At 36.6% G+C, this 14,443-nt stretch overlaps 1 protein-coding gene across 1 annotated transcript in view; it reads right to left on the bottom strand.

Annotated features, from left to right (window-relative positions):
- Positions 1–5,686: 5,686 nt before the first annotated feature.
- NEGR1 (neuronal growth regulator 1) overlaps positions 5,687–14,443 on the bottom strand; it is an 809,911-nt gene continuing 801,154 nt past the window's right edge. Inside the window, exon 7 of the mRNA XM_026018093.2 lies at positions 5,687–7,200. Within this exon, the coding sequence (XP_025873878.1) occupies positions 7,076–7,200 (125 nt within the window). The 3' untranslated portion in view covers positions 5,687–7,075. The remainder of the gene's footprint in view (positions 7,201–14,443) is intronic.

The following is a 14,443-nucleotide window of genomic DNA, read 5'->3' as shown; positions in this document are numbered from 1 at the left end:
TTCACTTGAATTGAAGGAGGAAAACCCCCTTTAACATTTTAAAGCTTTGAAAGCCTAATGAACCATGCTACCTCCTGTAGTTTCTACAGAACCAAAATTTGTGCAAGGACTAGGCTCATTAGCATTAAGTGGAAGCAGACCATTCAGCTCTTGCAATAGCTTCTTGCAACGTTTTCACCATTATCATTGTGTTTGGTTGATAAAATACTCTTATCTCAACTGGTACTTTATTTTTCTTATTGTGGTTCGTGTAAAATTCCTGTTATCCCACAAACTAAATGCTCTCCTTCCAAATGACAAATGTATTTTTTTTTCTTTACAAGTATCCAAAGTATATTCATTTTCACCAAGGTACACTGTTGAAGCAAGGTGGTCCTTGTTATGTTTAATTGTTTACTTCACCGTCTCTATGTCCCAAACTGTTAGGTAATGATTTGTGGAGTAGGAGGAAAATGAACAATTAGAGTATAGAGAATGTAGACTATTAGATATATAGATAACTTGGTCAACGCATTTAATTCAGCTGTTTTAAAGATTTTTACATCTCATTATTTTAGGAAAAAATTTGTTTTGCAGTAAAGTACCCATGCAAAAGTACACCTCTTCAGGTCACCTGATTCCGTTTCTAGGGGAGTCTATTATCATTCACTGTATTCGAACTATTTCACAAGTTGTAGATAAGTGAGGCGAAGGCCAAATATTTCTTGTCTGTAGACATGTAAATAACTTCTCTTAGTTAAAGATTCAATTGGGTGAATTGAATTACTCTTCCTTACTCTGGAAAAAGTCAGTTTTGCCTCCATTAGCATATTAATTTCAATATTCTTGATCTATAAATGTGTCTGTTCCTTTTATCTGGTTGTAGCATCTTACTCAGACCTTCATTAATGATTAATATGTTCACGTTACATGGTATGAAAGCATGCTCTTCATTTTTTTCTGACTAGAGTGAAGTTCACAGGATTTGCATTACATTTATAATTTTGACAGTAATAAACAAATGTATTCCTTAGGTTGTATAAATTTCTAAAATTAGAATCTCCTTTTTGTCCTACTGCCCCAGCACAAACATATAAGTAGTATTTTGATATAAATTGGCCCAAACAACATCATTCAAGGTTAACATCGGTATTCTATTGTAAATTAAAAAATATATATATTTTGGTCTCCATTTTCCTAAGAATTCCGGGAAATAATCTTAATGGATTATCCAAAACTTGGCAGGTCTTTTGCAAAATGCTGTATAGAAAAGATACATATGATTATGACAAGATCCTCCGTTTGGTGTGATGGATCTAATATTAATTAAGCCTGCTTGTCAAAGGCAATTTATTCAATGTTCCACTCCCCCTAAATTTTAGATGAAATGTAAAATGTGATTTGCCTTTAAGCCACAAACGTTCTGGAAGGGTTGGAAAATAAAAGGATGGCATTAAAGAAGAAAATGTAAAAAAAAAGTTACTTATTTATAAATATAAATATACATATAGTTGTTTGTGAAGCTAGTGATATGATCACCTCCTTTTCCTCTTCCTAAGAAAATTAATAAAAACAGAAACAACTTGGGAGTACTTTGCATTGCCTATTTGATTCAAATTTGCCACTTAGTAGAGGTATGATCTTTAGTAAGTGATTTAAGGTTTCTGAATCTTGTTTTCATCATCATCGCATGACAATAATAACACTTTAAAGTATTGTGAAAGTCAAAGTAGCAATGTCTGCTAAAGTGCTTTGCCATTGTAAAATGCATGGTAGAGATAGTCGTGACCTTTCAGGAGTAATTCTAGCTGCCACCAGTAATTCTAGCTGTCTCTGAGGTGGAGCACATTTCTGAGATTGAAGGCATTGGGTGAGTTATGCTAACTTTAGTATGACTGTGGGCAGAGCTTTCAGGAAGAAGACTAAACTTTTTTCTTTTTTTCTCTCCAGGAAGACTGGCAAGTATTTATGTGATTCATTTGCCAATTTTTATTCCATCCACTAGAGATGTCAATTCTTAAATATTTTCAGTGAATTTAGAATTATTCGAAGCACATGTGAATGTGAAAGCATATGCTTCTTGGGAAGTTCAGAAAGAGTGCATCAACTCTCTGGTGGTTGAATCAAATTCCATTATCTTGAATGAATTCTTAGAAGTTTCTCTTTGAAAATTCATAAATTTCTGCCTACCAGGCTAATGCAGGTGATCATTTTCCAAATACCTGGATGTCATTTTGGCGTTTCTCTGTTTTGACCTTCATGCTTAGGGACAAAATAGCTGTTTCATATGCCACCTTTTGGGATCTGAGACTTGGTGCTTCTGTTTCCATGTGATTGGGTACAGGGTAGAAGTTACACAGGGAGAAGTGATGAGCCACTTGGAAAATCAGGTTTTATTAATGTGTTTTCATTTTGGGGGAAGGAGGGTTTTAGTAGATATAGTTTTCCTGGAAGAGCAATGACACCCATATCTCAAAAGACCTTACTACACAAAGTGGATCTTTTCGTGGTTTGTTGTTTTGTTCATCCACCATAGTGTTCCATTTCATTTGGTTGATCATCATAGATGGACAGACTTGGAGAAGATGGCTTAGATCATTCATTTGGGGTATCTCTCACGTGGATATGGCAGCAGTCACAAACGCAGGGCCCTCAGCCAAATCATGTTTTGTTTGGGGAGCAGGGTATTTTTAAGGAAATCATCTCTGAACGCCTTGAGGTGGAATATGTCTTCCCTGTTTTATACCCAACTGTCTTATGAAATTATATCACATGCCTCACTCCTACAGGTATTTGAGTTTTTGGATGTTTGGCCTATAAAAACCAACAAGATTTGACCAACAGTCTCTGTGGCTAACTGCTGCATTTGGGCAGGTAAAAATTCCAAATCATTGAAAATAAAGTCTCTGCAGCAAGTTGCCTCTCTAGGCGACATGTAGTTCAACCTGTGAAACCTTTTGGGAATCAGCAACAAAAAGGAAGGCTGCATTGTGGAACCCTTTGAAACTGTAGCATCTATGATTTTCAGCCTATATTGGGTTGGGGCACCTGAGAGATGCGAGTGTGGCACAGTGAATGCAGCAGAAAATAAAGAAGGGAATAGCAGAAGTATGTTTAAATTATTTTCTTCCTTTTTCTCTTAAACTAATAGAATATTTAAAATGAGTCAAATACATATTTTACTTGATAAACTGACTTTATATTCACCTATTGGAAACAGTACAACATATTTTACATCAGATTATGAAATATGGATGTTTTACTAAAAGACAGGAAGGACTTTTTCCAGTCTTTTAAAGTAAATACATATTCAAAGGATCTTAAGGCATACCATTTATTCATATTCATATCTATTGAAATACTGTACATCCACATACTTCAATAAATAGTTAAAAACCTGACCTCTTTTTAAATCATTTCTGAATTTCAAAAAACAATTTTTATTGAAAAGATTAAATAGGTAACTTTTGGCTGTCACAAAGCTAAGCACAATGGATAAATTAACAATTATTCAGTAAATTTGATCAATATAGATGATTGGCTTTGATAAAATTCTCAGAGGTTTCTGAGTTCACACATTGGGGTATTTATATATGTGTGTGTGTGTGTGTGTATCTATGCATAGATACACATACATATATATATACATATATATATATATGTATATACATATATATATAGTGTCCTGAATTACCTGGGTAATTTTCTTAGTTCTCCAGTCTACTTTCTAGATATAGCTTGAATGTTATGATGAAGCATTAATTTTTCAGTTAAGTTTTAAACACCCCCAAAAGTGGTTTTAAGTTTGACATTCTCTCTCTTGAATCATTTAGTGTTTCCCGAAAAACACAATACTATAATTTGGGCAGCACTTTTCATTATATAATTGCTGCATAATAGGAACTTAATGGTGTCACAGGACTTACGTTTCAAATGGGATCATTGTAAAACATAATTACACGACTTGCAGTTAAACCAAGAATGCAAATGAATTAAGTCAACTACCCTAATGTTCTTTTCTTCCCTCTCTCCCTTCCTTCTTCCCTTCCTTCCTTCTTCTCATCCTTCCTGCCTCCATTTTGTCCCCTCTCTCTTTACCTCCACCCTTTCTGTCTTTTTCTTTTCTTTTCACTCTCTTTCCTCCACTGCTCCTTATTTTTCTTTCTTTGAAAAAAAACAAAACAAAACTAGGGGCAACCAAAGGAGTCCCACAAATGGAACTTGTGGAAATATAACGCTGAAATGAATACCTAGAAAAAATTGTTTCAGATCAAAAGATAAATCAATTTCATAAAACTGCTGTTCTGAAATTGCAACAATCTTGTACAGTCAGGACTGATAAAATGGAGTAATCAGACATTTCATATGTCTATAAATGTAAAATCATCTACTTGAACATTATATGCATACATTCACACAAAAAAGCAAATACTGTAGCCTTATTTGAACAATATTGAACTCATAAATACTCATGGTTTCACTCTGTTCAGGGGCCTACGGACTAGGAATGCTGCTGTGATACAGAAAAACATAGTGAATACCTCCTCTATTTAAAATGTCACTCAAGAAAGTCTCTTCTAACATAAAGGCAAATACATATAGCTACTGAGCTATGACTGTACTTCTGTCACATTCTATGGGAAAAACACCAGACCACAAATTCGGAATCATGACAACACTTTGAACTAATTATTTGGTTCATCCATAGTTTATACCTCGATTTACCTCACATTTACCCTACAGACCTTACAAAGAGGAGGTATTTTTAACTCTAGGAAAGTGGTCACTGTATAATATGCATTCTTGATCTGTTTCTTTCTCCCAAACAATGGTACTGATGGTTAACACTTTTTGTGGTAGCACCACTATTTCTAGTAAGTAGATTATTATGGAGTGTGCCACTTTAAAGCTGCAATACAAAAAAAAATATATATAGTTTACTCACCAATTCCACAAAAAAATATTTTAAAAAAGCAAATCAGTAATAATCAAAATTAAAATGCCATGTGTGTTAAAAAAGTTTTTAATACATCCGGTGAAACAATGTCATGAATTATTATGGTGAGTAGATTTAATAGCATTATGCCATATTATTGCCATTTTGTGGAAACACTGTATATTTATGCCTCCTCATTTAGGATTCATTTTTTCTAATTAAAATAGATTTATGGCGTACTTCAGGGCTAAGCTTTACTTGAAAAAAAAAGTCATGATTTTCAAGCCATTGCTTTTGGGGCAAACTATTAGATATCTTAAGGATGTACAACCTCCATGAAATATCTTGTGTCTCAGTTTATTAGTAGTTTTTTTGTTGTAAATGTGACTTGCAAGAGGGAACTATGTGTGGAAATCTCTCTATGTAGTGAAACGCCTAATTTCATCAAACTTGGAAAATGGCTTTCAAGTCTATGGTCTTTCTTTAGTAAAGAGTAAAACCATCAAAATACTCTTGTAATATAATACTTCCATGTTCATTCAAAAGTGTAGTTTTCATTCTTTAGGATAGAAACAATGAAATATTCATGATAATTTAATGATACATCTTTAGATATTCTAATCACTGGTGTCTTGTCTTCACTTGATCACATCTTATATATGCCACGTAAGAAGAAATAAAGCACGGTTAATTTTGTTGCTTCTGTTTGTTTGTTTGTTTGTTTGGTTTTTTTTTTTTGCCTTTACTTGTTTGAATTGCCTTTACTTGTTTTTTTTTTTTTTTTTTTTTTTTGCCTTTACTTGTTTGAATTGCCTTTACTTGTTTGAATTGACAGAGATTTTATTGCAGAATTAGTTATTTCAGGGATTGATCTGCTGCATACCAGCATGGAATATCTGTTATAATATATTCTGGAACATTTTCTTTTATATAACACGCATTCCAAACTATCAACTGAGTGCTTGCTTCGGCAGCACATATACCAAACTATCAACTGAGTGATGTTTTCAGGTGGGGAATATGCGAAATGCCCCTGTCTACAGGAGCACTCCAACTATTTACCTGCTTCAGAGCCAGTTGAATTTGGAATGCTCATCAACTCATGTAATACTAGTTGATCGGACTTTGTGTTCTTTCTGACAAACCATCTTAAAAATTTTGGTGTGGAAGAGTGAAGGGAAAGGATGCTGTATTGCTAGGCGATTTCAAGGATGGACTGTGCTGTCATCTTAAGGGGAACTGTTTCCCAAAGTGGATCCAACATTCAACTACAACTAAAGAAATCATATGGTAATAAATTTACCTGTACTATATTAACTAAATTGTTTTCATCACAAAACTGAGTTTATGTGGGGCAAAATCCTCACAGCCCATTGGGAAGGAGGGATGAGATTTTTATAGTCTAACAGCTCCTTCGTTCTCTAGAAATAGGATATAGCTCAACTTTATCTTGTGATTTATTTTTGCTTTCAAATTTTAGGATTTGGCAAAACATTTTTATTAGTTGGAAACGAAGAGAAAATTAGTATTTTTATATGAAGGCACACCCATGCTGAACTTACAGGGAAGAGAAGCAGAGCTGCACAGCCAGTTATATTACAAGGCTCATTCCTGAAACCTGAATATCATGCGAGCAGAAAAAATCTAGATATGTGTTAGTTATATTTTGAAGAAATGATCTGAAGGCAATATTATTTGCTTTTTTATCAAAAAAGAAAAAAATGCATCTTTGTAAATGTGGATTGACTCCTATTGAAACAGGGAAATGAATGCTTGTATTGCAGCCTTAAAGAATCACATATTCACTGCAATATTCGTTTTTGTAAACTACAGCCTGCAACCTAGCAGACCATGACTGAATGCTTTTGAAAAGTTGTAGATTACAAACATGAAATCACAATTAATATCCTCTAAAAGTAATTTCAGAGCTTTCACGTCTTAAAAAAAGGACAATGTGTACTGCTTCACAAGGTAATGTAGCTAATCAAAAAAAGAGTAGAATTAAAGTATTTACATAATGAGCAATTCTACAGAAGGCGATCATCCCCATGTAAGCACTGCTGATTATATCCCACGCTGCTTTTAACAAACTGTACCAGATTGGATCCAGCCATCAGCACTTTCAGAGAATCCTTAAAAGCCTTTTATGGGTCTTTAAATTTATTGTAGAATGGCATTCTTCAGGTAGCATATGCTGGTGAAAGAGGACAGTGTCAACACAAGGTACCAGCAGGAGAAAAGCACGTCAGCGCTCCCGGTAATTCCATACTGGGCTGTACTTGGAGCTGGAAAGAAACGGAAAAGATTAAATCAAAATCTAATTTGTGTCTTTCAGGATCTTAACAATCATCAAAAGGCAGCTGGGTGCACTGGAGTCAGACACACTTAGGTTCACATCTGGTTCTGCTCCGTGACAATGTGTGGCCTCTTCAGCTAACCGCTCTGAGCTTCAGTTTTCTCGAGGGCAAGACAGAAATAATACAACCCACCTGGCAGGGCTGCAGTGTGGACTGGAGGGGAAGCACACAGGCCACACTGCACTGGGCTGGACACATGCTAAGTAGTCCGCACACAGCCGCTCCGCTCATTATTCCTTCTATATGGGGCGTTACTATTTGGATCAGTGGATAATGTGTAGTTCAGGCGCACATTTTTTAACATTTATCGTTATCGAGATGTGTAATCGACATCGTGTTACAAATAACATCGTGTTAGTGTAAGGTGTTCAGCAGTGTTGATTTGATGCCTTTATGAATTGCAAACAGGATCACCGCCACGGCATGGGCTAACCGGTCTAGCACATCATATACTTATCATTTCCCTTCTGTGATGGAAATAATTAAAATCTAGTTTCAGAGTAACTCTGGAGGTTATAATGTAGGGTTGTTGTCTACAATCACTGTGCGGTACGTTAGTTCTCCAGGAGTCATCTGCTCATCAGGTCTGAGTTCGTACATTCAAACACCATCTCCCTGATGCCTCTACCCCAACCTCTGGTAACCACCATTCTGCTCTGTTTTTACAAGTTCAGCTTTTTTAGATTTCACATGTAAGTCATATCATACATATACACATATGTATATTTGTGGATCCTTTTATTGGCCAAATACTGTGCTAAACGCTGGCAAAACAAGAGATTCTCTCTTCCAAAATCTTTTTTTTTTTTTTTTTTTGAGTGGGTCAGGGGGTGAGGTGAAGAAAGATGTTCAAACAATTGTAATGGAGTGACACAGAAAATTGTGTATTTAAATCTGCCTGGGCAAGAGAGGGATGATTTAACAGTTTTACCAAAGGGGACAGCCATTTGGGTAGAGGAAACAATTTATTCAAAAGGACGAGGAAAGGAGAGAGCATGGCCTATATTCTAGTAGATTAGTCTTGCTGGACCATGAAGTTTGAGGCTTGGAGTCGAGGGAATTGAAACTGGAACTCTAGGCAGATAAAACATGACCTCAGCTGTAAGGAAAAAGAATTTAATTTTTTATACTGAAGGAGCTTTTAAAGAATTTGGAGCTGTTGAATCGTATGATTACTTTTATACATTGGAAAGATCACAGTTTCGTACGTAGAGAAGCTTATGTCGTACTTGGCCAAGAGTCATGTTAAATTTTCACTGAGAGATTTCACCTAGAGATTCACCAAAGCTTGGAATATTTTGAGAGTCGACTGAATGGATTCCACTTCATTTCACAAGAGGACCGTTGCTTCTCTGAATGTGAATTATACTGTGTTTCAGAAGTTGGATATTGCAGGCATTCTCAGCTTTGCTTGAGACTGACTCTCCTTTGCCATAATAAAAATAATAGTGATAATAAAAAACCCCACCAACCTATCTTTAACTACCCTTTCTTAATGAAACTTGGATTTCAAGCAATGTTTTCTAATAGAAAATGAATCGTGTAATAAAAAAATATATATATACTACTTCATCCTCAAATCCATAACTCAAACCCAGGAGCAGTTTTAGTCACACGGAGTTTAAATTACCAGCAGGTAGTTTTTTAATGGAACTTTCACCAATGACTATATTTCCATATTACAAGAAGAATAAATTGTGTTGTTTATATCTCTAGAAATTAAAGGGAATGAAAGATGCATTAACCTCTGCAGCGGGAAGTTTCCTTGACAGTACACTTGTTGATTCCAGCTGAATGAAGCTCAAGGGCTGAGACTACTACTCTTTAGTAAACACAGAGCAAAATCCACTATTTAACGCTTCCATTGGCATCACAAATGAGTTTTAAAAAGTGAGACAGTGAAGAGGAGCAGCATATTGTGAAGCACAAAGATTTTGAAGTTTTGATATATAAGAAGTCTAATTTAAAACCACGAAACTCCTTAAATTATTTTCTCTTGTTCAAGACCTAGAAAAGTGTTTTGTTTTTTAAAACATAAATAAATATTTAATTGGTCTGTTACCTTCTCAATGACAGCTATTTAAGAGTTATTTTGCTGTTGTTTTTTAAGAATCTTGAATGCAGTAAAACCAGTATAATGGTAAAGGACTAATAATAAGCAAAGCATATAAAATGATTTCATAAATAAGAAATAGATCTTAAAAGTCAAGCATACAAAGCAAAGATAAAATTTTTATTATCATGACAAATTAAATAGTACATTAAGTGGGTAAAGTATAAAGAATCCTGAAAACTCCTTATCCCTTTTTAATCTTTTTAATCCCTCCTCTAAAGTGCATTTTTGGGGGCACTCTTTCCTGAATCCCCTCTCCTCTTCCAGCAAGCTGTGTAGATGACTCTATGGTGTCATTAGGCCGCCATATATATTCCTTTTTATGACTATCATACTACATTGCAAATATTCATATACATATATATTTTTTCACCCGATTGTGAATTCTCCTGGGTCATGTTTTTTTTGTCTCTGTGTTTCCATGCACAGAGAGTGGCAAAGCCTAGTGTATAGTAGATGCTCAAGAAATGTCTCTTTAATGAATGATTCCATTAACCAAACGAATGAGTTAGAGTTAAAAGTAGTATTTCTCTCCTACAAAAGAGAATCTCTTCTGAAGCAAACCACTTGCATATACAGGCCAGAGAACCTACAATACATCATCTTTCATTCATTTAGAAATATTTATTGCATTAGGTACCAGACATTGGGAATACACTAGCTAACAAGGTAGAGATGGTCCTTTTGTTACTTAATTCCATATACCCCACCTCTTCCCCAATGTGCCTTTATCTTCTATTCACCCTCCTATTGTCTTAAACATGACAAAGGTTTGTCAATAATTAAAATTAAATAATACTTTTTAATTAAGAGAGTATATCTTTTTTTTTTTCCACTGTGCTCTTAAGTTGTTTGTAAATGCAATACTCTATTAGTCCTAAAATAAAGTAGGAGCCTGTTGCTGCATCGTTAGCCTGCAATTATTATAGGAAATGGACTGTAGAATAGCTATTGATAATTAGTAAGCCAGAAAAACAAAGAGTAAAGTTAGTCAAGGGAACTTTTAGTCAGATATCTAATGCTAAGTCATGTATCGTGATTCACACTCCTTAAGTATATATTGAGCATGTTTCGTGTGCTGGGGATTAAATATCGGCTAAGATGAATAAAACTCAATCTTGGAGGAAGGTTTTATTATAGTTGGAGGTATAAATAAAAAGGCATATATAGGACATTAGGATATATATAATTATAAGAATAATGAACAAACATGGGAGGGCTCTCCAAGGAGTCATGGGAGGTAAGCAGTCCAGAGAGCAGATGCAAATACAAGTATTTTTTACAATATGCGATGATACACACACGGGGACATAGATATCTCACTTTTCAAAATGGTGGTATAGTAGTCCTTTTACTTGGGGGGTTCCCTATTATTATATAAACTTAGTCTGGTTGTATAACCTTGATTGATATCTATTATGGATTTGTAGCGTGTGTGATTCATTTACTGGGTGATTCAGAGCACCGGGCCAATGGTACTAACGTTAGGAGTCTCAGTACTCCTTGGGCCAATTAGATTTGTTTGGCATGTTAAATCTCAACCAGCTATTTGAGAAATTGTAGAATATGTTAATAAATTAAATAACTGTTCACTATTAGATATTAGCTTGAAGGCTCAGTTCAAATATCATCTATTTCAAAAAGAGAAAAGTTTCAATAACGTCTCATACGCCAATACCCACTTCCCACACTATTACCATAAACACATAAAGGGACAAAATACCTTGACTTCTTTTTTCAGAAGAATATTGTCTTTCCTCACTCATGTTTTACTGCCTTTCTTCCCTCCCTACTTTGAGACTTAGGACCTCCTAAGACCTGCAAAGACCTTGTCTTTGGCGCTTGAGCAAGAAGATAGATTATAAGGCTGATTATGAGGAAGAGCAGGCCTCAAACTCTGAGCATCACTCTCTTGCAGCAAACAATAGAGAATGTAGATGAACCCACGCCGCCCAGACACAGTCCCGAATTTCCTAGGAGACCTGTAGTGGTGCCTCTGGGTGGTCAGATCTGTTGGGTATTCTCTGTGAATATCACACTGCTGCTCATCCTAAATAAAATTAGGAGGCCGATGGCCTACGATCAAAGGAGCTGCGGTGCTATGGTAAGAATTCTGGTTTTGTTCTGAGTGACATGGAATCCAAGGAGAGTTCTGAGGCCAGCTGACATTTTTTAGTGATCACTTGGCTAGTCTGTGGAAAATAGATCATATTACTGAAGGCAAGAGTAGAAGCCTCTGTTAATCCCAGGCCATTAGGACTCTCCACTGCCTACTGAGGAAAGCCAAAGCACCGTAGCTCAGCATTCAGGGGACTCTGTTATCTGGTTCTAGTCAACTGATCCAGACTCATACAGGCCCTTAGCTCCAGTTCCAGCCGTTTTCTGAGCACATAGAATATTGTCATTCCTCGTTGTCATTTGCATCTGCCATATTCAGAAGCTTAAACAACCTTCCTTCCAGTTCCCCTTCTCTACGTACCAAAGTCCTACTCATCCTTTGATATCTAAGATACCACTTAGTCCATGAAGCCCCCCAATATAAGAATATTTAGTCCCCCATTTTTTTTGTCCCCCATTTTTATCTGACTTCAGAAATAGTTCTTCTTGAACTTATATAATAAGTTATGTATTTCTCTTCCACTGGACTGTAAGCATGTTGAAGTTACGGAACAGTCCTCCTTATAATGCGTACACCTGTTTCTTATATCCAATGCGTTCAACAGATGTTTGTCAAATTAAATGTGGGAAGATATTCCTAAATATTCATTTGTCTAATCCAGGACAACTCTGATACAACACCCGTTGTCCCTATGCTTTCTTGCACTGAAGGCAAAGTATGTGAGAGGAAAACTATTCCATGTTTCTTTCCCACTCCCTGTTTAACTGTCTTGTTTTTTTTTTTTAAGATTTTATTTTTTTATTTGATAGAGAAAGTGAGAGAAAGAGATAGAGGGAGAGAGCACAAGCAGGGGGAGTGGCAGGCAGAGCTAGAAGCAGGAGCCGATATGAGGCTGGATCCCAGGACCCTGGGATCATGACCGGAGCTGAAGGCAGACACTTAACTGACGGAGCCCACTAGCTGCTCCTTGTCTTTGGCCTTAAGGAGAAGAATGTGGAAAGGACAAGAGGTTTGCATTGAGAAGAAAGGGAGTAAGAAAAAAAGAAGAGAAAAAGGAGGAAGAAACAAAAGGGGGAAGAATTTAAAAAAGGAGAGGGAGAGAGAGAGAGAGAGAGAGAGAGAGAAGACACAGCCTTCAAGTCAAGTGTTAGATGCCTTCATGTTCACCGTTTTATCCTTTGGTGTAGTTTGTAAGTCAGAATTTAAAACAAATAACAGGAAAAGTAGGTTGTCGTTCCACCCACTTTCTTAGTAAGGTTAAAGGTGTCCTAGTTTTTAAATATGTATAATCTATGGACCACGGATCCGGATGGTGTTGGTTCCAAGTGTAGCTCCACCTCTTCCTACCTGGACACGTTTCTTAACTGTGCTTAGTTCAGTATCTTCATCTGCAAATGAAGAGTCTATCTCCGAAGTTACCACGAAGATTAAACGTGTCACTACCCTGAAAGCACCCAGCACAGCATCTGACCAGGATGAGCACTGCCTCAAGATCATCCAAACACCTAGTCACGCGCTTATCTAGCAAATTCAGTGTGTGCGATGTGCTAGGCCTTCTCCGAGCCATTCTCTGAGCAAAATAGGAATCGTTCCTGCCCCTATAAGGTTTTCTCTTCAGCTTGAGATGTTTTCCATGGAACAAGAATATTTTACTTCATTGTTAACCCACACTTGATCAAATCAATGTTTCTCTTGTCTTACAAACTTGTCCTCCATGTTATCTATTTATTTTTCTTATTTTCTCTTTTCTCTTCATTATCTTGGTTTCTTTTGAAGGACTTTTATTCAATGTCATTTACTGCTAGATTATTGTCCAGTCTCCCCCTGGTTTGCAGAGTCCTTGAGGCCAGGGGAGTATGACCCCTTCCCACCCTCCCACCCTCACCCCCCCATTGGAGGCCTGGCCTTTAGAGAGTGGTTTCATGACTGATCTAGTGCTGAGTTTTGCTTTTCTGGGGCTCTCAGGCAGGGAGCGGAAGTGCCTGGGCTAGGTGTGGAGTCCAGGCCTTTGGGATTTCTCCCAGTTGTCAACAGGAAGATCCAATCTGGGTTTTAACACACGTCTTACATCTTGTCTAATTATGATTATCACTCCCAATTACTTACAGCTGCTGCATATTATTTTCAGTCTTGGCAGTTTTCCCTTGTATTGCTCCAGTTTTTATTTTTAGGCAAAAGCAAATGTAACTGTGAAATATTTAGTTTTGGTATAATACCAATTACTTGCCTAGGCAATTTCCTTAAATTACTCAAGCTTTAACTAAACTAGCTTTGAGTCATATTTTTAAGATTCTTGCTAAAATCTTAGGTGGAGTTACTTTAGTTACATTAACTCTGCCTCCGTAAGAAAAAGCTGGCCTCAACTTATGTTTTACTGAGAAAGCTTGTACCTGGGAAGTGAATGATTTACACCTAAATTAGATTTCATATAAAAAGAAGGTGATTAATGTGGATTCAAAATAGATTGCACATTAGTTTACTGAGAAATTATGCATCATTCATTCTCTCCAAAAAGACAGCACAGCTCTGTTTTATTACAGACTGTGGGAGGCGTCAGCTCAAAAGATATTTTAATGCTCTTGTTAGCAAAACCCACCCCTTAACACCACCATCAGCAGGTGGAGGGGATAGCTGGATTCAGATCACACCCAGATTTTCTGGATCATTTAATTCAGCCTAAATACTGGATGGAGTTTAGGGGAGGAAAAGGGTACTAGAATGGGATTTGTTTTACCACTTTGGGCCATGGTGTCTAGAAGAAGCACGCAAGTCTCAGCACAGGTGACATCCGCTCACTCTTCCTTTCTCTGCTATTTCTTGTGCAATCAAGTGGCCCAGACCCTAAGATTGGATGTGCTGTGTTAAAGACTCCGTCTCCTCATGTACCATCTCCCACCTGTGGTCCAGAGGTAGGGATGTGTGGCTACCCCTGCTCTTGC

The sequence above is a fragment of the Vulpes vulpes genome, chromosome 3 (genome assembly GCF_048418805.1).
Source record: "Vulpes vulpes isolate BD-2025 chromosome 3, VulVul3, whole genome shotgun sequence".
NCBI lineage: Eukaryota > Metazoa > Chordata > Mammalia > Carnivora > Canidae > Vulpes > Vulpes vulpes.
The sequence above is the reverse complement of the archived record's forward strand: the minus strand, read 5'-3'. Positions and strand labels throughout refer to the sequence as shown.